Genomic DNA, 27,012 nt, shown 5'->3' with positions numbered 1-27,012 from the left:
TGCACTTCTTCCAAAACAGATCTATTGGTTCTTTTGGCAGTCCACGGCACTTTTAGTATTCTCCTCCAACACCACAATTCAAAGGCATCAATTCTTCTACGATCTTCCTTAGGCACTTAGAAAGAAAGGTCTGGTGATCAGTGAAAATTCAACCATATGGAGCACAGCTGTACTATAACACACAAGGTATTGCCATAACTTGGAATTGATTCAATGGCCACTGACACTGGCATTGATACCCTTCATTAGAAAAATAAAAATTACCCATATAGTTTGATTCTGACTCATAGTGGGCCCATTACTTCCTGTTGTGTGCTCTTTGCAAGGTGCTGGAAGGTCACTGGGATAACTCCCCACTTCAGCCAATGGATGTATTTGGATCTCTATTATTACAGCTACTGACAATGGAGAAATAGTCTTGGAGAACAATGAAGGAATGGAGACTTTTTCTTCTTCTCTGCAGGAATCATCTTTTCACGCTGTGAAATGAATTGACCAACCCAACCTATCTCTTCAGTTTCCTTCTCACTGTAACTTTCTTTGATTCCATGACAGTTATGTTTCAATAGTGGGTTATCATTATTTTAATGTGGAAGAGACATTAGATTGTGTGACCATGAACAGCTGTAATAGGATTAATGGGTGCAGGTTAATGTGAAAACGTACTTCAGCTCAAAAAAGACCAGAGTGGATAGGAACTGTTTTTATCTAGAATGTGCTGGGTTGTAGTAAATGATGAGTTATCCATCACTAAAACAAACACAAAAGAACCTATGGAAATGGAGTCAGTTCGGACTCAGACTGACCATATAGGATGGGCTGCTAGCTTCAAGATCAGCAGTTTGAAGCTACCAATTGTTCCGTGGGGGAAAGATGAGGCTTACTGCTCCTGTAAAGATTTACAGCCTTGGAAACCCTATGGAGGTTCACTGTGAGTTGGAACCTATACCACATCACACCACCACCACCACCACTACCAAATCTGTATGGTACCAGACCGCCACATCTCTCTCTTGCAGAAGGGCTGGTAGGCTTGAACCATTGTCCTTTCACTTAACATCCAAGTTCTTAGTCAGTATGCCACCAGGACTTCATTTTCCCATCATTCACTTTGTCATCAAATCATTCTGATTCATGGCAACCCTAGGGGGCTCCCTTGGGTTTCTAAGGCTGTTAATCATTCTGAGAGACAGCCTTATGTTTCTCTCATGGAGTTGCTGGTCGGTTTGAATCACTGACCTGGTAGTAGCCGAACATTTAGCCCACCATACCACAAAGACCTTTCCCCCCATTATTTATTGTTGTTATGTGCTGTGGAATCGGTTCCGACTCCTGGTGACCCAGTGTAGGTTTTCCGAAGCAGTGAATCTTTGCAGGAGTAGAAAGACTTATCTTTCTTCCGCAGAATGACTGGTGGGCTCGAACCGCTGACCTTGCGATTCAAACTGACCTTTCGGTACAGTGCTTTATCCTGCAGCGCTATACCAGAACTGACTCCTATATTACAGAGACATAAAAAAAAGTACCTGCTTGAGGTGGTCTGAAAATAGCAACCGTGAGACCTCAAGGTCGTGTCTTAACAGAGGCAAGCCTTTTGCCCTATCACCTTATCTAACTTTTTCTGAGATGGATTTTGTTCTCAGTAAAACAAAATATATGTTGCATCAATTCCTATGGAGAAATAATGCCCCGGAGTTGTGAAAAAGCAATGGGCTCCCGCAGCTGCGTCACAGGATTTGATCACTTCAGCTCCAAGTGCCAGGAGATTTGAGACAGATGTTTTCAGACATGCCGCATGCTTAAAACATTTCCAGGGGTCGGGCTGCAAATAGTGACTTAATAAGTGGAGAAACAGGGAAAGTATGCAAGTTGAGGACACAAGCGTTTATTCACCACTAGGTTCATGGCCAAGCCCTTTGCATTACATCTGCCTGTCAGGGTTGGCTCTTTAATCTGTTGTGCCCTCGGTATTGCTCTTTGTCTGCCCGTGAATAAAGTGCAGCATTGTGGTTAGTAATCCCACTCCAGTGACTCGACTTCAAATGTGGTTTTGGAGTGCATCCCAGAGTTCTGTTTGCTAAGCTTCCTACTCCTGTTTCAGAGACACCACTGGATACAGAGCAGCAAGCATTCAAGGCTTCCTTCTTTCCTTAAACCTTTCGGGTTGTGGGCTCTCTCTTTCCTCTTCCCGCTCCTTTCTTTCTTTCCTTTTTTTTTTTAATTTCCTTTTTTTTTTTTTTTTAAAGTTCATGGATACTAAGCTGATGTGTTTGTTGTTCTTTTTCTCCCTGCTTCCGCTCCTAGTGAGTAACCACACTGGTCGCATCAAGGTGGTCTTTACTCCGAGCATCTGTAAAGTGACCTGCACCAAAGGCAGCTGTCAGAACAGCTGTGAGAAGGGGAATACCACCACTCTCATTAGTGAGAATGGTCACGCTGCCGACACGCTGACGGCCACGAACTTCCGAGTGGGTGAGTTCCTCCCGTCCCCTCACTGTCCTTACCGGCTAGATTGTTATGAGTTTGGAGCGCTTGGATACCTCTTCCATTCACACTGCTCTTTATGTGCATGCATTTCTGTCTGTGGGTATGGGTATACATCCTTCAACAGAAACTTTTTGAGTTACTTTCTGAATCATTTTAAACCTGAGCTTTGGCTTCTAAGAGACATGGCAACTAAAATATTGCTCCTTACAGTTTATCATTTATGCAGCCGTGTGGACATGGGCAGCTATAGTAGGGCAGAAGACAGGTTGTAGATTAAAAACCTGATGTAAAATTTGTATTGGTCAGCTTCAGATTTTATCTGCCCATGATAAGCAGGGTTTGAGTTAGATTTAACTCATAAAAATAGTAGGTGATGATGAAGTTTAGACTTTTACTTTATAAATAGCCATGCCCTAAAAAAGTATGTCACTTTCTGAAATTTGTCAAAAATCTATGTTCCAGCTATAGAAAGGGATATAGACTCGCATCTTTTGCCAGGTTTCTGCTCTGAGTTATAAGTTGATATATAACATGGATTTAGGAGAAGAGATACTAATGGGAGAATTACTGTCATCACTCAAAAACTTTTAAGTCTTTCATAATGAATTTAAATTTGAATTATGATCATCACTGGCTGTAAATAAAGGGCTTTTTGCTTCTTTAAAAAAATTTTGTTTCCTTTTTATTTTTTTGTAAATTGAGAAAGTATTATGGTCCACTGAGCTTTGTCACACTGCCATGTTGTCAGGCAATACAGTATTTTTGTCCCAGAAAAAAAAAAAAAAAAAGACTTTTATTATTTTTTTACCAATTATGGTTTGCCATGTGTACTCAAATAATCACAGGCATCCATGTTATATATGAGTTACTCACAAGAATAACCTAAATGTCAGACAGATAATAACACTGGCTAGATCTGGTCTTTTTATGGAATAGTGCTGTTTAGTCTTGGAAGTGTGTGTCTGGGGATAAGAGAAGGGGGGTGTCTGTGTCAAACTGATTTTCATCAAGACAAAATACAAGGTACAGCTTGGAATCTTTGTTAGCTCTTTGACGGTTCTGCTGCATTACTGGGTCTCCTAACCCTGGTAGGGTCCAGTCAGCATTCATGATCATCTGTACTTGGATAAAGCATATATGCCTGCACACACTGTTCAAGAGGCTATTGCAGATGTTCTGGTGGTGATAGGGGGATCTCAGGCATATTCAGAAAAGAACTCAGCTGTTAGATGCCAAATGACATTTTATGCTCAGCAGGGCAGGGAGCCAAGTATGATAGGCTATGTGTTGAACTGCTGATTGAGAGACTGAATTTTGGTCCTGGTCCCACCACCAACTAGCTAATGTGCAGGGTGTGCCCGTCAATATTTCTGGACCTCAGTTTTTCTCACCCATAAAATAAATGGGATTGTATTTAGTCACCTCTAGGATTCAGTTATCTTTAAATTCCTAGAACTTTTTATCATTAATAAGGTAGATTATTTTCAGGATCTCTTTGAAGTGCTCTGGACAAGGAGGGGAAGGGAAAAGGCAATTCCTAACAGGTTCTTATGGGCTGGATGATTAAGCACAATTATTTATTTAAAAAAAATTTCCAAAATCAGAGTTAAAATATTCCAGGAAAGGATTGGCAGAGCAGTTTAAAGTTTTAAAAAGGAGAATGGGATAGGAGCTTAGTAATAAATAGTTTCACATTGAAAAGCACGAAAGCTATTTCATTTATATCCTGAGCTGTGTACTTCTCCTGTTTATATTTTGGTTCACATATAGGATAGTTTTGTAATTTTTCAAATGTGAAGAATGGTAATTTTGCAGAATTTATAGACTATTCTTCAGAAATATTTATATATTTAATTCATTTTAGGAGCATGAGCTCTTTTTTTGGACTCGTTTTATATAATTTTATTAACTATGAAAAGAATTTTTTGAATTTATTAGTTACCTCTCTCACTCTCTTTTTGTGTATGAGGGGGCTCCAAATAATTCTTAGAAAAATTCTGTATCTTTGAAATTCATTTTTCCACAAACTTTTTGAAGCCCCCTCCTTGTCTGTTAAGTCTTTTGACAAATAACAAGTATGGGCATATGGGAAATAGTACAGTTTGAGGAAAATTAAAAATATATCATTACTTGTTGGCCTCCTCTAATATTAAAACAAAACGGAAAAAAAAACACCAACCGTAACTGATTCTCATTCATCTCATGGCAACCCCATGGGTGTCAGAGCAGAATGGTGCCCTTTAGGGTTTTCAGTGGCTGATTTTTCAGTGGTAAATCGCCAGGCCTTTCTTCCGAGCACCTCTGGGTGGATTTAAGCCTATAACCTTTTGGTTAGCAGCCAAGTATGTTAACTGTATTACCAAGGGACTCCTTCTGATATTTAAAGCACTAAAGGCAGGAGCCAGTGAACTTTTTCTGTAAAGGTCCAGGTGATACATACTTTTAGGCCTATGGGACTATGTTTCTGTTGCATTTACTGAACTCTGCCATGGTAGTGCATAAGCACCCACAGGCAGTTTGCATGTGAATGTGTGCATCTGTGTTACAGAAAGACTCAGTAGACTGCCTTTGGCTCCCATGACAGAGTGTGCTGACCCTTGTTCTAAGGAGTTAGGAAAATCACAAGGACTTCACAATAAAACCCAATGTCACTGAGTCAGTTCTAACTCATAGTAATCCCAGATAGGGTTTTTGAGGCCTAAATCTTTACGGGAGCAGAAAGCCTCGTCTTTTTCCCACTGTGTAACTGGCAGGTTTGACATGCTAATCTTTATTTGAATTGTCAGGCCAGTGCTTGTTCTACAGGACCACCAGAACTCCTGTGACAGTAAAGTCACCATAATTAATTCATCTGTGTATCTCATCAGGGACAGAAAGATTAAGTGACTTTGCTGCACTTAGATAGCTAGGACTAGAGCCTGAGTCTCCTTATGCCATCTAGTTCCTTACCTTCCCAGAGTTTGACCATGTGTGTGGGAGGGGCAAGGTGAAAGTCCTCATAGAATAATGTCTTGTGAGAAAACTGTATGGTATAATTCAGACAGAGAGAAAGGATGTGAGAGGCCAACAGACCTGGGTTCAACTCCTGGCTTCATCTTGTTTTAGTTCTGGGCCATAGGGTGCATTTTGGTTCTACAGCATCTCCAGACCTATCGTGCTCAGCCATGCAACACAGGTAATATTATATGACGGGGTATTCTGAATAAGCACTTGGGTTATGGCTGCTCCTTCCATTTTTTTTCTTCTATGTTGGTCCTTCTAGTGGATGGTAACTTTTCACTTCAAATGAGAGAGACAAGTCTTTCCCCCCTGGCTATTAAACATAGAGTTTCAATTCTTGGCTACTGAGTGACAAAGATCGTAAGCAACTTCCAAGTAACGTGACTCTAAAAGTGATTGTTAAGTGAAGAAGATATCCAGAGGAAGTCCTCTGTGAGATTCTAGAGTAAACTTTATTTTTTAGCGATGATACTGGTGTGATGTGAATATTTACATTATGTAGCATATCCTATAAAGCAGATTTCTAATTCTAATGATGTTTCTAATAACTAATGATATTTTTTATGACAATCTTCACAAGCAATCACTTCCTTGCTCCCTCCTACTCACCTGCCCCCCTCCACCTTTATTTAAAGAATGGAAATATATGCCCAGTTGGGTGGGCTGGCAGGTTGACCCTTGTTGCTTTAATGGATTATTTCTATTTCATAGGATATAATGAAGATGGCCTTTTGGGATTTTAAAATTGTTTATAGAACCTAAAGTTCCTCCAACAAGAAGAATGTATGACTTCATGTTGTAATAGCTAGAATATCTCAAATACAGTCATAGTGTCACTTGGCATAACTTACTTGTAGAGACATCGGAGAGTAGTCATGATCGCAAAATTAACTCATTAGGTTTACATGGTGCTGCTCTCTGATGATTTACAAAGGATTTTTAGCAACAATTGGGTAATAATAAAAAACAGTTGATAATTGAAAAAGTGTGTTCACAAATGTTATTCCATTTGATGGTGACTACCTCTTTAAATGAGTTCTGGTAGCGTAGTGGTTACGAATCGGGCTTTGAACCGCAAGGTCAACAGTTCGAAACTACCAGCTGTTCCGTGGGAGAAAGATGAGGCTTTCTGCTCCCGTAAAGATTTACAGCCTTGGAAACCCTGTACAGGGTCGCTGTGTGTCGGAACCGACTCCACGGCACATAACAACAACAATCTCTGAGAAAAGGAGTCCTGGAAACATAGTGGATTCTGAATTGGGCCGCGAACCGCAGTGTCAGCAGTTCGAATCTATCAGTTGTTGCCTGAGAGAATGATGAAGCTTTTTGTTCCCATAAAGACTTACAGCCTCCGAAACCCTATACAGGGTCTCTATGAGTCAACTGACTCAGTGGCATGCAACCAAAAATCACCTTTGAGAAAGGTAAATGGTGGTCTCCATAATTTGCAGATGTGAGCACTGAGGCTTCCGTGGCTTACTTAAAGGTAACTTTCAGTCAGGTTTTCTTATCTCTGAGTTAAGTACCTCTAGCTCTCCCATGTTGCTTCCTATGACCACATATCAAATAATTATGAATAATCAATGTACCAGACGCGCCAAGAAAAATAATAAGGCTGCCCTCTAAGAGCTTATATTCTGAGGAACAGATGAGTATACCTAAATAATCCTAAATCAAATGAGAAAGCTGATAAAGTGAACCCCAGAGCAGGGAGATATCACTTCTAGCTGAGGAATAGTGTATAGAAAGAAAAAGGAGGGAATGCAGTTTCTGTGTTCTGTTCATCTTGCTGTTGCTAATTCTTAAACATGGTGACTATTAATGGGATCTGAATGGATGATTACTATCTGATTGAGGACTTGTCTGGGGGCAGTGGAACTGATTTTTAGTAAATGCCAACAATCAAGATGGGTGGGGAGGAGAGGTGGGACATGTGGTAAGGTTAACATGGGAAGAAATAATGTGCCCCTGAGAGTTAGGTGTTGGGATAAGAGCCTACTAATGGTTTGGGGGAATTGGCAATTTTTCTTTAAGTGTAGAAAGCCAAAAAGGTAATAGTCATTGTTAGTTGCCACTGAGTTGGCTATGCCTCATGACAACCTCATGTGTAGGAGAATGAAATGCTGCTCAATCCTTTCTGTCTTTATGATGGTTTCACTCAAGTAAAGAGAGCATGCAATTGGATGACAAGTCTGGGAAGGTAGTTTGGAACAAGGCTTTGGTGGAGCATCTTGCATTTCAAGTTTCAGAATTAGGAATTTCTTCTTTTAGACTTACATTGTTTGGAAGGGAACATTGATTTATATATATATTTATATGGAGCTGTGGTAGCGTAGTGGTCATGAGTTGGACTGTCAGTGTCAAGGTCAGAAGTTTGAAACTACCAGCTGATCTGCGGGAGAAAGGTGAGGCTTTCTGCTCCCGTAAAGATTTACAGCTTCAGAAACCCTGTGCAGGGTTGCTATGAGTCAGAACCAACTCCATGGTACTTTACAACTATATATATATATATAACTATATATATAACTATATATATATATATATATATTTGTATATATATTTGTATGTTATTATTATTTTGTAAGAGAGATGTCAGTTCTTTTAGGCGTTTTGGGCAGGAAACTTTTATTCAACTAAATAAGTTTCTCAACATCCAGCCTCTAGGTGTTGTTGTTGTGAAGTGCCGTCGAGTCAATTCCGACCCATAGCCACCCTATATAGGGTTTCCGAGGAGCAGCTGGTGAGCTTGAGCCACTGACCTTGCAGTTCAAATGGCTTGGCAGTCTGACGCATTAACTCATAGCACCACACCAGGACTCCAATAATGGAAGATAATCTCCTTCAGTGATTCTGAGATTAGTTGTATGTTCTATTCTGGAAAGTCTCCTCATGAATCTCATAAAAGTATTTTGATATTACAGTGTTTTGATTAGGCACAGAAGCAGTCCATATTGCTAAATTCATTATACAAGTTCTTCTCATAGAGGAGAAGTAAATTCCTTTGAAATGAGGCATTAAAGAAACCAATGCAACAATTTGAGGAGGGAGAAGCATTTAGATATTTTTCTGGAAACTAACTCAGATGATAAGTGTTTTGTCCTCTGCCAGTTGTCATAGTTTGACCTCTTGATGTTTATCCAGCACAGAAACCAACTAAAATGCCAAACTGTCACTCTCCCTGATTAGCTGTTGAATGTATTTTCTCATTAATGTGTTTTACAGATATAGCATTATGTTTTCTGAAGATGATCTAATACAACACTAAAAGAAAGTGCTTGTCCTTCACTTGTGTAATTTAAAATAGCTAAGAAGAACCTGTCAAAGAAACTGTCCCCAGATATATTTAATCCTTTCAAATTATTTTATTTTTTAAGACTGAATGTAGAGTACTTCCTTTTTCGTGTTATTTAAGTTGTGGAGCCCTACCAAAAGGGCTGGTTACTAGGAACATTCATGCATTCAGCATACATGCTTGAGAAGTTAGTTACTCTGTGCCAACTGTTGGTTTAGGCATTAGGGATATAGCATTGAATAAAACTGACAAAGTTCTTGCTTAAACATTAGGAAATATACTGTGTATGTACGCACACAATACTGTCAAATGTATATGATCACATATGCAGTGTAAGGAATGTTGCATGTGATATAATGACAACATTGTTGTTGTTGTTAAGTGCCGTCGAGTCGGTTCCGACCCATAGCGACCCTGTCCAGGGTTTCCGAGGGTGTAAATCTTTACGGGAGTAGAAAGCCTTATCTTTCTCCCGCGGAGCAGCTGGTAGTTTTGAACCGCTGACTTTAAGGTTCGCAGCCCGAGTCGTAACCACTACGCTACCAGAGCTCCTTAATGACAGCATTAGATGTCATGAATGAAAACAAAATCAGAATAGGGGATAGAGAATGGGAGATGGTGGTGGTAGAAGATATGGATTACTACTGTAGATGGATAAGAGAAGGTCTCTGTGCTGAGATGACATTTCGCGGGGACCAGAGTGAAGTGAAGACTGAGCTCGATAAGGGAACACCACAAGCTTTATAATCTAACACTGTGACTAGGCACTTTATTTTAATCAGTGGAGCTTAGAATACACCAGTCTGTATTAGGAGCATTGACTCATACTTTTCCGTATGCCATTTGGGTTATGCTTCATCAGCCTACATTCCTATGAATGCAGAAAATTGCATTCCTAATATCTGTAGCTAAAGAGCATTTTACAGAGAGGATAGAGGCAAAGGAGTCTTGTTCCCTGGCAAAAAAGGAAATGGTACTGGAATTACTGTAGAAGAAAACTTGGTTATTGTATTATAAAGTGTAGTTTATTAGATGTAGAGTCTTTCACCAACTTTTTTTTAAATATAAGCAGATCACATAATTTTGGTATGGGTCTGCTTATAAGTATAGGAAACATCATTAATTCTGGTGTATGAGGGTAGGTGTGTGTGTGTAGGGCCTGAGAGTGCTGAGGAGAGAAAGGTGCTTCCAGGGATCTGTTGGAATGAGGAGGGGAATTAGGTACATCCTAAGAGCCAAAAACCCAAAGAACATGAGACTGTATGTGGTTAAAGAAGTAGGTACCCGAAGCTGAAAAGATGAGTGGATCCAGAGTGGAAGAATAAGAAAGTATGTATGTAGCCAGCACAGTCTAAACTTACCTGTAAGGTAAAGATGGTCCAATAGTGTGCTAAATCTGTTTTACATGTGAGAGGCATGTATGATAGATCATTCCTTTTAAGACAGGGTTGGCCAGTGTCATGGAATGAATAAGGCACCTTGAAGGAATTATGCTAGGTGGTGCAGTGATTAAGGCAATCGGCTCCTAACTAAGAGGTTGATGGTGCCATTCCACAGAAGAAAGATGTGGCAGTCTGCTTCTGTAAAGACTTACAGCCTTGGAAACGCTACAAGGAAGTTCTGCTTTGTCCTGTAGGATGCTGTGAGTTGGAATCAACTCAGCGGCAGTAGGTTTGTCTGGACCAAAAAAGTGAGACCTCCAACAAGGTATACAGACACTGGATACAACAGTGCCCATAAACATAGCAACGATTGTGAAGATGGCACAGGGCTGGGCAGTGTTTGGTTCTGTTGTACATGGGCTCTCTAGGAGTTGAAACTGACTCTGCAGCAGCTAGCAACAACAAAGAGTCTGGAATAAATAAGCTTTCAAAAATTCCTTGGAGTCTGTAACACAGTGTCACAAACTTATGTATCCATTCCTGGTCTGTGAGTTTGAGTACATGGAATGATCTTTGAAATAGTTTAAACTCATAAAAGCAGTACATGGGACTCTCTAGGATCAGTTGTCACTTGGCTGTCTGTCTGATCTCTACTTTGGCTGTGCCTGTCCTTCCATACCTTCTCTTTCACTTATGCCATGCTGAGCCTCCAGGGTACCAAAGGTGCCCAAATGTACCAAACACTCTGTGCTTTTAAAAATGTTGTGATAATATGTATATATGTGTGTGTGTGTGTGTGTGTGTGTATATATAAAATTACAACAGCATGACACCAATTCAGCAATTCTTACATGTACAGTTCAGTGACATTGATAACATTCATCATGCTGTGCACCTGTCACCACGGTCCTTCTCCAAATGATTCCATGACCATTGTCCTCTAAGCAGTGATGTCTCCTCCTCCCTTCAACCTTGTGTAACTATTAGTAAGCTTTGATCACTATACATTTGTCTAGTTTCATATAAGTGAGTTCTTTTTGTCCATGTCATGGCATGTGTGAGGACTTCATTTCTCTGTTTGAGTGAGATTCCATTGTAGGTATGCCTATTAGCACATTTTCTTTACCCATTCATCTAATGATGAACTTGTTCCTGGTTTGTGATGCTCCCTTTGCTGTAGGACTATGCCGCCACATCCAGATCTGCTGGGTGATCACATCACCCACCTCTCTCCCAAGACAATTTGCCCATGACATTCACTCTACAAAGCCTTGTTTCCCTTATTTGCTGCTGGGCCTGCTTCTTCCTTACACTATACTCTCTTGGGGACCTGTCTGTGCCGTCTTAATATCCCCAGTGTCTTGCACAGTGCCTCACTTTTTTGGTGCTTAACACATTTTGTCAGAGTAACCCTATAACAAAGACTTTCACAGTCCTAACTTTACTGCCGAATTATTAATTTCCAGGCTACTAATAGGACAGGAAAAGCTAACTAACTGAGAAGTCTGTAGATGGTTTGTGATCACAGGGAGGAGTAGCTATATGCTGGCTCCAGGATGCATGAAAGAGGGAGCTCTGTACCACTGTGCCTGGAGGTTGGGTTTTAAATCCTTGCCCCTGACTACGTTGTACTTTCTAATCATGGCAAAGTGCACATAGATTCCTCTACCTTTAGTACAGCTATTCTCCCTGCCGAGAATACCCTCTCTTCACCCCTGCATCTATTTAAATTCTGACCTGCTTTGAAAGAAGAACTTCTGGTTCCATTTCAGCCTCTTCTTCTGGACTACATTGTTCCTTTCCTGTTATCACTAGTCATTACCATGTTAATTGACATTGCTTGATCTAATTCAGGCCCCTATCGACCAGCTTTTGGACTGGCACTTTAACCTGTCTAGTTGTTGATTTCCACACAGGTAAAATGATTCTAGGCCCCTGGGTAGCACAGTTTGTGTTTGACTACAAACCAAAAGGTTGGCAGTTTGAAAAAGTGTGGTAAAAAGGTCTGGTAATCTGCTGCCATAAGATTATAGTCACAAAAACCCTGTGGAGCAGATTTACTCCAGAACAAACTGGGATCATCATGAGTTGAAATCAACTTGATGAAAATGGGATTAAAACAAATCTGAGAATGCCTTCACTTTTCTCGCCGAGCTGTTCTGAGGCTCCTAAGATAGAACAGGCTGAAGATGTGTATGGGATACTGCATGGCTTTGATACGAGGTGAAGGTCTGGAGAGTGTTCTTACATCATCTGGAGCATAGGCATGCTGTGCTCCTTCAGTGGTCCCTTATACACTGATCCCAACAGCACAATGGCAAAGGGAAGGATAGAGCATGGATTTCTGTTACTACTTCACTCGGCCCTCTGGTACAAGTGCACAGGGGCTGCTTCTGTGCTCAGGTATCAGTTTGCTCTTGGCACATTAGACAGTGCACAGAATAATGCCAGGTATTTTATGGCAGAGAATGTGTAGTGGTACCATATCCTCTTTGCCTGGGTCACGCTCCCCATCTTGAGGGCTTAATTTACTTACACAGGATGCTCCTGCATATTGCCAAGCTTCCTGGCAATGATGAGAGTATTTAAACAGGGTAACACGTTTTGGAACCAAAAGCTGTGGTTAGGAGGAAAGTAATCCTTTTGAAATAAATAGGGGCATCTCCAGTGATGTCTGATTAGGACATTTGATCCTACTTTGTGCTGTTCACTTCGTTGGCATCTGTGTAGCTTACCTCTGGGCTTCTAGGTTAGAGCAAATGTATGATTTAGTTGAATTTAAAGGACATATTGCAATCACAGTTATGTGATACAGCATAGAGTTGCACACCAAACATTTTCTACCACACCATTCTGCATCTATAATATATCACGCTAATACTTTGTATCACATTTTACCTATCTAGATATATGGTTATTTTCTTACTTTTTTTCCAAGTGAGGAAGGAATAATGAAATTGAGTATTGTAGGAAAAACTTCTTGGAACGAACATCACAGATGATGTGAAAATGTTTTTTTTTTTTTTGAGGGTAGCCACACAGTCATCTTCATGCTAATAAGCAGTCCAGGAAAATAAAATAACTACCAAATGGGGAAGGATAAAGTTAGTGGGGAAGTTTGTTTTAGATTCATTCCCCAAAGTTATATCACAAATAAAGAAAATGAGACGAGAGAGCCAGCTGCTCTTCCCCTGCCAATTTAATGTAATGCTGTCATTGATACACTTAATTATTAAACCCCAATTTTCTGTTTAGTTGGAAGGTTTAAGTTTAAAGAATGATTTGTTGCTCCACTTCATTATCTTGAATTCAGACTCAAGGAATAATTACTGAAAACCTGGCTTGACTTTGAGTTTTGGCTTTTCCTTCGTTTTGGTGGAGAAGAAAACAAACCCAACTTTCTGCAGTCAGAAGCAATTTTTTCACTTTGAGACCACGCTTCAGATGCTCATCAGATTCAATACAAATTTGTCCTGGATTATAGGGACTTTCTACATTTCCCAAGTACAAAAACTAATTTTAATCACAATTTCCCTACAAGAGGTAAAAGGGAAATTTGACATTAAAATCGTTTGCAGTGAGAAAAGCAGACTGTTGCCCTCTTTCTTGTAAATTAGGATATGTACTAGAACGTTCTTAACTAAAGTCTTACTTAGCAGGGCTAGAATGTGCATGTGTCACTTTTTGCCACTGCATTGTCCTGTTCTGAAGAGAAGGTGATTTATGAGCCCTCTGGATCTTCTTGTGGTATTAATAACATCTTGAGCCAGCTGTTTTATTGGGTGTACACAGAGGGTAATTAGAAACATCTGAAAAGCCTGTAATGTGTCCAGAAAACCATGACGTTGTATGCAAAAGAAAAGAAGGGGGAAAAAAAAATGCCAGTGTTGTATACTTGGTAAATAGGTGAATTAGTATTAAACAAAATGCACTTTGTCTTATACTATATTTGAAAGAGAAGTTAAGCTCTTCAGACTGAAAATACCGTTTTATTGAAATACACTCACTGCAGAAAGCATAACCTTATTTGGTAAAAACCTACCGACTCTGCTATTCATACCGTAATTATCATTTCCCTTCTGTCTAACTTCATCATATTGTAGACTGTTTTCTGCCAGATGAAGTATTTCTTCTTTCTACCCTGCAGTTACTTAAAAAAGCTAAAATTCTAAGGAATCTCATTTAAGGAAATTAACTCTTAAAAACATGCTGCACCAGGGATTAATAGGGTTCAGTTTGCCTGAATAGTCCATCCTAGAAATCAGGTTGGGACTCAGGAGTTGGCGCTCTCTTTTAGCTGCTTATTGGCTGAGTTTGAAGCATTTGGGTTTACAGCAAGAACAACAGCTAAGTCAGGGCCTGATTTAAATCAAGCACTGTTCTTCTTTCCCTCAAGACAAAATCTAGACAAGCAAGCTAACATTTTGGTGGTGACTGGTGAATGGTTCCTTTCATCTTCATTCACAAAAAACAAGCCCTCATGAGAAGTCAGTATTGAGTCAGACAGATCCTAGGCAGACAAGGATTGGATTCAAATCAGAGCCTCTGTACCGTTTTTAACCTGTTTTGCTTTGTGAATCCCCACTGAGTATTCCCTTTTTGACCTATTTGATAATTTTGCCTAGTATTCCTCATGGGTCGGTGAGACAAAATTGTAGTCATTTGTGTGTTTTTGCTGGAGGTTGGCAGGAACTTATTGAAGCCTCTCAAAAGAGGTGATTGAATGGATTCACCTGTGTACAATGCTTGCTGGCTGGAGAATGTTGTTATTAGGTGTGGTTGAGTCTATTCTTACTCATATTAAGTCAGTGTGACCGAGTAGAACGTCCCCATTGGGTGACCTAGGCTGTAATCTTTATGGGAGCAGACTATCAAGTCTTGTCTCCAGTGGAGCTGCTGGTGGGTTTGAACCCCCAACCTTTTGGTTAGCAGCCCAGCGCTTAACCTCTGCCACTGGGGCTCCTTGATAGAGGTAGGTGATGATGATTATGTTCTGTGGAGTTGGTTACGACTCATAGCGACCCTGTATAAGGCTTCTGAGGCTATACATCTTTATGGGAGCAGAAAGCCTCATCTTTCTCCCGTGAAACCATTGGTAATTTTGAACTGCTGACCATCAGATTAGCAGCCCAGTTCGTAAACACTATGCTACTAGAGCTCCTTTGATAGAGGTAGGAGTTATGCTGAAACCTGATTTCACATGATTACAATCTCCAACCTCCAGTTCAGTGGTTCTCAGTTCTGATTATAAAACAGAATCTTTTGTGATTTTTTGAAACATACAGATGCCCAGTCGGCACCCCAGGCATCTTGAATCAATATTTCTGAGTGTGCTTTGGTTATTTGTATTTTGAAAACAAACCATGTTGGTGAGTGTTATAATATATAGCCCTGATCCAGAACCTGTACTCTAAACTAGTGCTTATCAGACTTTAAGGCCCATAAGAATCACAAGGGATCTTGTGGGAAAAAAAACAGTCTCTGATGCATGTAGGTGTAGGATGAGTGAGAGAGTTTACATTTCTAATTAGCTCCCAGGACTATGGGGGGTACAAATGGTTTGCTCTTTGCTAATAACTGAAGTGCCATGGGCTGCCAAAAGAACCAACAGATCTGTCTTGGAAGAACTACAGCCAGAATGCTCCTTGGAAGCCAGGATGGCCAGACTTCGTCTCTCATACTTTGGGCACATTTTTAGGAGGGACCAGTCCCTGGAGAGGGATATCGTGTTTTGTAAAGTGGAGGGACAGAGAAAAAGAGGAAGAGCCCCAACGAGATTGATTAGCACAATGGTGGCAGCAGTGGGCTCGGGCATAGCAATGATGATGATGTTGGCGCGGGAGCAGGCAGTGTTTCGTTCTGTTGTGCAGAGGGTTGCGATGAGTTGGGGCCAACTCAGTGGCACCTAACAACAGCAACAGTAAATAACTGAAAGGTTGGCAGTTTGAACTCAAATAGCTGCGCTACAGAATAGCCTGGCAATCTGCTTTCATAAAGATTGTAACCAAGAAAATCCTAGGGAGCAGTGCTTTGTAATATATGGTGTCACTATAGATTGGAATTGACTTGATGATAATGTTGTTGTTGCTAAGTGCCATGGAGTCGGAATATGACTCATGGCGACCCTGTACAGGGTTTCCAAGGAGCAACTGTTGAGTTAGAACTGCTGGCCTTAACGGCCCAAACCAACGTTGCAGTTTACCGCATTAACCAGCAACGCCATACCAGAAGTCCTGATGGTAATGGGTTTGGTTTAATAAGAACCTGGGTGATTTGATGATGCTGTTCTGAAGAACACACTTGGAGTAGTCAATGGCTGACCCATCATGAATCCATAATGAATAGCACTTTTATAAAGATATACTTGATTATGAATTAATGATACTGATTGAGTCTTGATGTGGCACTGTAGGATACGCACTGGACTTCTCACTGCAGGGTCAGCAGTTCAAACCAACCAGCTCCTCTTTAGAAACCCTATATAGGGTCATAATGAGTTGAATATGATATTGTTGTTGTTGAGTGTCACTAAGTTGATTCTGACTCATAGTGACCCTTTATAGGGTTTCCAAGGAACAGTTGGAGGGTTTGAACCGCTGACCTTGAGATTAGCAGTCCAGTGCTTAGGAACTCAGACAGTTTACCAATGTCAGAATATACTCAGTCATGAAATCAAAATATTATCAACCTTTACAGCCACCATACCACAGTTCCTACCTCTGTAAAACCTCTTTCACCACAGTGAAACCTCTCTTAAAGCACAGTTGTTGTTGTTATGTGCCGTGGAGTCGATTCCAACTCATAGTGACCCTGTACAGGGTTTCCGAGGCTGTAAACCTTATGGAACAGCTGATAGTTTTGAACTGACAGTGATACAGCAGCCACAGTAGAGAAGTTGAATTAATAGAAAATGAAATGGAGTGAACTTGATTTCATTAGGCAGTGCAGACAAGTAGTAACTATCCTTTTGTTGTATCACCCAAACCCAAACCTGTTGTATTTCCTTCCCTACACTCTGCCTTCTTCTTTCTTCTTACATGGTCTACTGATACATAGGTTTTGTCTCTTATTCCCTCTATGTCATCTATATCTATCCTCTCTGTCCATAGCTGGGAATTCTCTTCGCTTCCTCTGTTCCTCTGCAGTACCTGGGCCACTACCATCAGGCAAGTGGGAAGGGGAAAAGCTGAGTTCTCCTGTCTAGGCCCGTGATTCTCACACTCTAGGAAGTTTGGTTCCACCAGGGGACATTGGTACATGTCAGGAGACATTCTTGGTTGTCAGAACTGGCTTCTATATTGTAGATTGTAATGCACAGGATGTTTAGCAGCAAAGAATTCAATGCTCTACATGGTGTGTCACCGTAGGAGAAGCACTGAAATGCTAACCACAAGGTTGGTGGTTCAAACCCAGCAGCCACTTCTTGGAATTCTTACTTGATAGCACTCAACAATAACAACAAGAAGAAGGTATTAATATTCTCAAGATTGAGAAACCTGATCTAAACTTTATCATTCTTCTTTTTCTCTATCAGACATCTTTTCTCGGACACTTTTTTTTTTGGTCCATGGAAAATGTTTCTCCTTAAATCTCAAAATTGTTCTCTAGATGAAACTCCAACGTTTTGTCACAAATATACTCCTTTGGTGATGGTGCTAGGGCCTCACCCTTCAGCCCTCCTTATATATGTGTTACTTACTGAATAAATTGGACCCATATTCCTAGAGGTTTGATTCAGATTTGACAGTTTATATGCGATGATTGCATTGAATTTGACAAGGCGCAAGAATTGAGATGGTGTGGGATAGCTTGGATGGCTCAATCAGGTGGCCTTGATTTGCCTTTATTGTGGGTATTCTTTGGAAACAAGCAAGGATTCCTGAATGGGGAAATAGCACAAGAAGCATTTTTGTACGTCTCAGAAGTGATTGTATAATAGAAACCACTTTTCAGCACTGATTTATCATTGCTGTGGTGAATACTTACTTGCAATGTGTCTGAGCTACCACTGTTGTAAAAGGAGAGAGTATGTTGATTTGAATGATAACTTTTATCACATATCCAAATAAACACAGCAAGTTGGGGTGGGGGCTGTTCAAATTTGTTACTTCCAACCCAGATGTCTTTACATAGATCTTGTTGCAGGTTCTTATTAACCAAAAATCCTTGTGTCAACTTGGAATGATAAAACCATCCAAGCATTGAAAATTTAACATGTTATTTAATTTGCTGAAGAAGAAAATATCCTTTGTGGACAAAACACTTTAGGTTAGCTGGACAATGGTTTATATTATGCTTATAAAGCAATTACTTTTGCATGAAGAAGCAGCCCCTAGCTACAAATAAAAAACATTGCCTTCATCTTTGCAGAACATCTTACAGTAGCTTTCTCTTGGTCATCTTACCCAGGAAACTTGGATTTTCCCAGTTTTGTTTTTTTTTGTGTGTGTGTGTGTGTATTTTATTTTACTTACATAAAATGTATATTCTGCATTCTATAAATTTAGTGGAGGATATGTTTCTAGTTTATCTTCATGACACCCAAAACACATAATTTAAGTGGGTGATACTTTAAAAACTGGAATTTCCACTTAAAAATTACAGTACTTAATTACAGAGTTATATATAGCTGATGTTGATTGTGAATCTTCAAAAACGTTTTACACATAACAAAACATTGCCAGCTTTGGTAGCATAATGGTTACAAGTCAGGCTGGTAACCTCAAGCTCAGCAGTTCAAAACTACCAGCCAGTCCACAGAAGAAAAATGAGGCTTTCTGCTCCCGTAAAGATGTACATCCTTGGAAACCCTGTACAGGGTCCCTCTGAGTTGGAACTGATTCCATAGCACACAACTACCCACCGTTTTTACATATCACATGCATAACTTGTGAAATTAATTACTTTCACCATGTTCAATCAGCAGTCGAAGTGATACCTTTCGGTTTCTCCCTCCCACCTGCCTTTAGTGACCACTTTGGTCTCTATGTACTTCCGTACTCTAGATATTTCATATGTTGTTGCTAAGTGCCTTTAAGTTGATTCCGACTCGTAGTGACCCTGCATAGAATTTCCAAGGAGCAGCTGGTGGGTTTGAACTACTGACCTTGTGGTCCAGTGCTGATCCTACAGTACCACACCAGGATATTTCATGTAAGTGGGATCATATATATAGTCTTTGTCCTTTTGTGTCTGATTTATTTCACTTAGTATAGTAAAACTCATGAGAGTCAGGACCTGTATAAGGTAAAAACTTCTTAGAGAAGGAAAATTCAAATGAGTGATAATAAAAGTGGTAAGGTTGTACCTTGTCAAAGGCGAAAACCTTGCTAGACCTAGAAATGCAAGACTGTCCCAAGTTCTGACTCTCACGGTTTTCAGTGTACAATGTTTTCAAAGTCCATCCATACTGTAGCACGTATCAAAGCTTTATTTCTCTGTATGACTGAATGATAACCCATTGCATATACTGACCAATTTTCCTCCATTTTTTGGTTGATGGACATTTATATTGTTTCCACCTTTTAGTTACAGTGAATAATACAGCAGTGAACATTATATACAATTATTTGAGGCCATGGTTTCAGTTCTTTAGACAGATATTGAGGAGTGGCATTGCTGGATCATATGGCAGTTCCATTTTTAAGTTTAAGGCACCACCAGACTGTTTTCCACAGTAGCTACACTATTTTACATTCCTACCAGCAATGCGCCAGACTGCAAAGCCATTTGAACTGCAAGGTTGGTGGTTCAAGCTCACCAGCTGCTCCTCAGAAACCTTACACAGGGTTGCTCTGGATCGGGATCGACTAGACGGCACATAACAACAACCACCAGCAGTGCACAGGGCTCCAGTTTCTCCACATCTTTGCTAACATGTTGTTTTCCTTTTTTAAAAAATTTAATATATAATCATCATCCTAGCGGGGATTGCATACCTTTTAATTAGTAGAAAAGGAGACCTGAGTTCTATTCCTGGCTCATGGATAAGTTACTTTCTTTACTTGGATAAGACAAATTATTTTAATCCGAATTTCTTTACCTGTAAAAGTAGTTTAGGGAGTTGATGTTCTAGATCTCTTGCAGCTCTAAAAATGCAGTTTTCCTGTCTTAATATAGAGAGAATGGTAGAATATGAATAGGAGTAGGTTACTTTTAGTATATTGTATTCCAAAAATATGTAATTTCCGAGAAGCTACATTTTGTTCCCTTTTGTATCTTTTCTACTCTACTTTCTACTTTGAATAAAAGAATCCTTGTATTCAGGTCTGATGCTGTATTGTATGGCAGTGTGTCATTGTGTTACAAATTTGATCAGGGGGTGAGAGAACTGAAACATTTGCTGAGTTTACAGATGAAGCTGTAGTTTTTGTATGTACGCTTCGTGGTGTTTTTGTTAAAATCAGAGTTCAACTGGAGAGTTAGTTTGGCCAGGAACAGAATGACTCCTTGGTGGCCTAAAGCATGAGGAGAGAGGGTGGAGTCAACTGGACTCTTGGAGTTGTGGAGGGCTAACTTCTTTCTTTCTTTCTTTTGGAAGAAAGCTGAAATGAAGACCTGCATACCTCAGAATGTGTTCCAGTCTTCCTACAAACCAACAAAATATGATTCAGGATTAATAATCAGGGCTCTAAGAGTTTAAATCATACCACTGGGGAGAAAAATCAAAATCTAATTTTAAGAATAAAGAAAGAAGTTTTTATAGTAATTCAGGAGGTAATCTTTCGCCCAGTACATGTTTTGAGTTTGTTCATCTCTTGCCAGTTCCCAAGATTATCTTAATTTACTTGGTTTAACAGCTTCTTGAAATTTTTCTTCTTGTGAAATAGTAGTATAATAAAAAAAATCAAGGTACATTAGCATTCTTCAGCAGCCAAAATATTATGCTTGCATTGCTTTGTGCCTTAGGAGACATCAGTGGACTCCCTTTTCCTTTACAAGACTAGAGAGTCTCAGAGGAGAGGGAGGCTAGTGTATTTATTCTTCCCTCTCCTTCCTTCGGGGTCTCTGGGGCCATTTGTTCTCTGCATAGGGCCCTAGCCCCTGTACTGAGGGTCTCTCTGTGAGGTTCTTGTTATTACAGTTCCAGGGTGTTGCTTTTATGGGTTTTCACGAACCTCATCTTTTACTTATTCCAGGGTCTCTTTACTAAACTGTGTTCATTTTTTCCTCCCATTTGAATGTGGCTTTATTTCCTGGTTTGTCCTTGACTGACACAAAAGTTATAGTCAAATAGATCTGTAGGCAGATTAAAAAAAAAAAAAATGATTTGTATGGCATCTTCTTAGGGAGTTGATGTTCTAGACCTTTTTTTGAATAGCTAATCCAGAGTCTTAGTGTGGTATTATACAATAATGGAAGCTGTCTTTATTTTACAGATGTGCAAACTAAGAAATAAGGTAGCAGAGTTAATTTTTAAACTCCGATACCTCAGAATCCCAGGGGTCATGCTTTAGCCTGCATTCAGGGATGTCTCATAGCCACCTCTGTATGCCAGCATAATAGTGCATGAAGCTTCAGTGGCATTCTCCAGGGAAAAGACAGCACTGAACATGTCTTTGATATCAAACTTCTTTCTGCATAACTTGCATAGCCCCAAAGGTACCTGCATCCATTATATCTGATTAAAGCTGTTCACTGAATCTTGGCTCTTAGTTTGAGCTCTGTCATGTGTAAGGTTGAGTCAAAAATTATCCACATTCCAGAGCCCACGTTCTTGGCTGATGACAACATTGAATGTGCATGATGTGAAATGTTTCTGTAGAATAGACGAGTGACCGTGGATTATGTGGCAAATCGTTTGCAAATCAGCCATGGCTGTGCCCACGAAAGACTTGGATTTTGAATGTTGGTGTGAGGTAAGTACCTAGACAACTCATGGAAGACCATAAACAGAAGCATTTGGATATTTGCAAACAAAATTTGGACCGATACACAAAAGAAGGTAACAGTTTCTTAAAATCACTACTGGTAAAGAGATATGGATTCATCACTATGATCCAGAGAGTAAATGGCAGCATATGGAATGGAAACATCTTCATTTGCAGACCAAATAAAAGTTAAAAAGTCAACCATCAGCTGGACACCTGATGCTTATAGTTTTCTGGGATTTTCAAGGGCCAATAATATTAGATCACTATCTGGAAAAAGGTTCAGCAATCAACAGTATTCTTTACAGTGAGATGCTCACTGAATAGCTGAAGTCTACACTTCAGCTTAAATACCAAGGACTGCTATCCAAAAGGGCATTGTGAGCTTGCATGGCAATACACATCTGCACACATCTGCCCACACTGTTGACATTCTGCAAAAAGTTCATTTTGAAATGTTAAAGCATGCTCCCTATTGTCCTGATCTTGCTCCATTGGACTTTGACCTGTTTGCTTCTCTGAAAGCAGCCCTTCGAGGTTGAAGATTCACCTCTGGTGAAGAAATGAAGACAGAGATGCATTCATGTCTCACAGCTCAGCCCAAAATATGTTTTAACAAGGGTGTACGAAAGCTTGTTAACAGATGGACAAAGTGTATTGAAAAGCAAGGAGATTATGTTGAAAAATGATGTATCTGTGTTTTCTAAAAGTTTATCAAAATAAACTCTATAGCCAGAGTGCAGATAACTTTTGACTTACCCTCATACTTTTGTTATACCTCTGTTTCTTCATCTGTAGTATAGGATAATACCCAGCTCAGAGGTGGTTGTTAGAATTAAATGAGGGTTGGTTTGTTAATTCACTTTATGATCATCAGAGCAATTGTCATATGTTAAATACTGCTATTAATTGTTAGTTCTTTATTGTTTGGTTAGTTACCACGTTAACATCAAAATGAAAATGTATTGAATTCTAACACCGAATATGTTTTAAAATGGTCTAAAATGCATGGTTGACCGGAACAAATGTAACCAATATATATTTAATTTCTTGTGTACATCAAATGAAACAAAACTCCCTCTTAAACTGGCAGAATTGCCTCTTCAATATTGTGTCATTAAGGTACAATTTCAGGTTTTATAGAAAACAATTATCTTTTACTTTACATAGACTTAATATATTTTAAGATGATCTGGAAATAATGATTTTTCATGAGTAGAGGTTTTTGTAAAGAATTTAAAAATAAACATTTGACAAGTCTGCATCTGACAGTTGCTTTCAAACTTGATAGTAATTTAATTGGTGAGTAAAGAGCAGAGGTTTTGTGTGGGCTGAAGGAGTATTAGGGAATCATTCCTAATTTCTCCTCTTTCTAAAGTACTTGCCATTTTAAATTTAATCTGTAATTTTAAAATAAGTTTTTATTAGGAATTGAGTGCTAGTTTACATGGGAGAAGATCAGTTTTACACTCATTATTTCCTGCAATGGTTACAATCTCCTCTGTGCATCCACATTCAACAGTATTTGCTTCTACTGTCTTTGTTTTGTTTGTTTGTTTTTTTTATGTACATAAAACCACTCAGGTATTTAAACAACCAAAGGGCACATTCTGCAAGCCTGCCTCCTGGCTGCCATCACACAGCCTTTCTCTTTCCATGAGTCTAGAATCCTCAGCTGCTCTGTTTCTTCATGTCCTCATCTCTGCCTCCATCTCTGGTGTCAATGCTTTTCTGGATAGGGTCCCACATTCCATTTGTGCTCTTCTCCATTGATGCTCCTAGGGTCCTCTGTTACTGGACTGTAAGATTAACTACTCCCTCACTTTTTGTTGAAAACTTCTACCTTTACAGTTGTGACAGTCAAAATTAGTCATGATAACAATTATTGTTGAATCACAAGAATCTCATCCCCATCTCCTCTCACCAGATCCACCTAGACAAGATGAAAACTATTCAGGGAAGATTCTACCATCCCTTGCACACTCTGAAACTAAACTACCTCTTGAAAACTTGTAAGCCAGTCACTTTGTGCCTTTATAGTCTTCCCATTTTAGGTAAACAGTGTCTAAGTTGCCTGTCACTATCAACTCCCTATACAGAGGGGATAGGATTCATACTTGTTAATCTGTAATTTAACCTTGAAATTAGAGATGCTGAACAGTTATGACAAACATTAAAGATGCTTTGATAAAAGAGACTTGTTATTGTCTGGGATGATTTAGAAAGTTGTTAGTAAAACTAGAATGAAATGTGACAGATACATGTATGGGAAATAGTATATAGTAAGCAAAGGAATCAGGAAAGTGACATTGCAGATGTGGCTTATTCCCTGTTAGTGTTATGTTTCTGAAAAGTTAAAAGCTAATGATGGTTTGATTGTATCAAATGCTTCTGTATACCAGAAGAGTCATCCTTTACTGGATATCCATAGAATAGCTTCCTAAAGTGAATCTGAGACTCTTACAACACAAAATAACTCTTTTTTTCATTGCCTAGATCAGAAAAATTAATGTCCAGAAAGTGAAAGTAATAACCTTATGGTCACCTGACTTAAAGATTCCCCTTGCATTGCTGAATGAGATTGTTTTGTAAAAAATTTTAAAACAAAATCTGGAGATTTCTTTCATTTAAAAAAATTGTGATGAAAATATACACAGTACAACATTCACCAATTGAAAAATGTCTACATGTATAAAGCAATAACATTATGTTCTTCATGTTATTATAAGCACATGACTACTAACAACAGGTTGATGGTTTAGATCCACCAACTGCTCCTTGGAAATCCTGTACAAGGTCACCATGATTTGGAACCAACTCAACAATGCTTAACAATAACAGCAATTAATATCAACTCAATGCTCCTTAGGCAAAAACTGCCCCTTCCTTTCTCCCTCCCAACCCTTCATAACCAATAATAATCTTTGGTTTCTATATATTTGCTTATTTAATATTAGTGGGATCATACAGTATTTGTCCTTTTGTGACGGATTTATTTCACTCAGCATAATGTTTTCAAGGTTTATCCATGTTGTAGTATAATTCAGGACTTCATTGTTCTTCTGGATGAATAGTATTCCATTGTATGTATGTACCACATTTTGTTTATCCATTCATCTGTTGATATACATTTAGGTTGTTTCCACCCTTTACCTGTTGTAAATAATGCTGCAATTGCTGCAACAAATATATGCTTGGAGATTTCTTAAAGCAACCATTTTGTTGGATGATGCCACGATGTAGATATTTCCAATATAGTTTGCAAGTGTACGAGAGGAGTACTAGAGATGGATGCTGCCCTAGCTGCTGAAGCACAAAGCACTTTTCTTCCCTAACCTCCCCAACATCTACCATCAAGTCAATTCTGACTCTGAACAACCCTAAGGAGGGTTTCAGAGACTGTTGAGTCTTTTTTGGAGCAGTCAGCCTCATCTTTCTCCTGTTGAGCTGCTGGTGGGTTTGAACTGCTGACCTTGCGGTTATCAGTCCAGTGTTTATTCTACAATGTCACCAGGGCTCCTGACCCTATTCCCATGCAAACGAAGTGACGATTTAAGTTGATGGGTAACTGGCAACAACTCAGATGTTTACACTCAAAAGAGATTATATGAGAAGTTTATGGAGAAAATGGAATAAAAAGATAATGAAACTTTTCCACGAACTTTTACAAGCCCCCTGTATATGTAAAAATAACATATTATGTCCCGGTCGTTATAAAACCTTTGCTCAAAAGAAGAGTAAGGCGATTATGCAATGTAAACCTCAGCTGTACCTTGATATATGGAATATCAAACCAGGTATCCAGGGATTAAGAATTCAGTATACAGCCTCTCCTTACGTGGTTAAGTTCCAAAGACCGCTGTGCAAAAATAGAGGGTGATCACGTTAGATCACATAATAGAATGACTACATCATTATATACCTGCCAAACTACATCATCACAAAGCTGCCAAACTGCTGAGATTCATGGACCAACCAACATGACACTTAGGATACACAGCCAGCGTTAATTACTCTTGCCTTGTACTTCAATGCCCGTTATTGCCAGATGTATGTCCCTTATGTGCAAAATAGTCAGATTTTTTTAGTGTTACAAACATGAAATGTCAGATAATGAGATAGTTGATAAATGTGGAATGGTGGTGTGCCGTGGAGTTGGTTCTAACTTGTAATGACTCTGCATAGGGGTTTTGAAGTTGTAAATCTTTATGGGAGCTAAAAGCCTTATCTTTCTCCCCTGGATCAGTTGGTCATTTTGAACTGCTGACTTTGACCATAGCAGCCTGACTCATAGTCACTACACTACTAGAGCTTTCTATCAACGAGGAGTAGGTGCAGAAAAAATAATCTTCAACATGGACAATCCAGCTCTCTTGGCCCAGCCTCAGAAGGCTATTACCTGTCTGCAGTGATGATGGGGATGGGATAGCATAGTTCGATGCCATTTTCTAGAATTAACCCAGAGGAAGAAGTGAGAGAGGACATTCAGATAAAGCCAATCCTGGGAGACTCATTCTTCCCTGGCTACTATCTGTAGGGGTTCCTGAATAACGTTTTCTTAGATCTTTGAAAGGAAGTAGGCTAATAAAGTACCTATGATTCATTCATATTGTGGTTATCAAAGGAGTCACCTCCCAGCCAGAAAATGAAATATTTCTTTCTAGTGACTCACATGTATTACCCAGAACCCTTTGACTCCTTAGAATTTAAAACATAAACTCAAATCCCAAGGCAGTAACTTTTAAACACCTCAAAGGAATGTTTTTTCCTGCCCTTCCCATCTTTTCCCCCTAACCCCTCTCTATCCTTTTCCTCCCTTCTCCTTCTCAGTCTTTGCCTTCCTTTCCCTCCTTTTCCCTCTAACTATGATAAGGAGCTCTGGTAGCATAGTGGTTACGAATCGGGCTGCAAACCACAAGGTCAGAAGTTCAAAACTACCAGCTGCTCCGCGGGAGAAAGATGAGGCTTTCTGCTCCCGTAA

General features: G+C 39.5%; 1 protein-coding gene across 4 annotated transcripts in view; it reads left to right on the top strand.

Moving 5' to 3' along the window:
* Positions 1-27,012, top strand: part of LTBP1 (latent transforming growth factor beta binding protein 1) — a 636,211-nt gene that overhangs the window by 245,787 nt on the left and 363,412 nt on the right. For 3 of the 4 annotated variants that reach the window (XM_006835155.1, XM_006835154.1, XM_006835153.1), the window contains exon 1: positions 2,250-2,472. In XM_006835155.1, the coding sequence (XP_006835218.1) occupies positions 2,250-2,472 (223 nt within the window). Of the gene's footprint in view, positions 1-2,249; positions 2,473-27,012 lie in introns of those variants that run through there. The other variant, XM_006835152.1, reaches the window with a different exon arrangement.

The sequence above is a fragment of the Chrysochloris asiatica genome, unplaced genomic scaffold (assembly GCF_000296735.1).
Source record: "Chrysochloris asiatica unplaced genomic scaffold, ChrAsi1.0 scaffold00016, whole genome shotgun sequence".
Taxonomy (NCBI): Eukaryota; Metazoa; Chordata; class Mammalia; order Afrosoricida; family Chrysochloridae; genus Chrysochloris; species Chrysochloris asiatica.
This window is presented reverse-complemented; position numbering and strand designations above follow the sequence as displayed.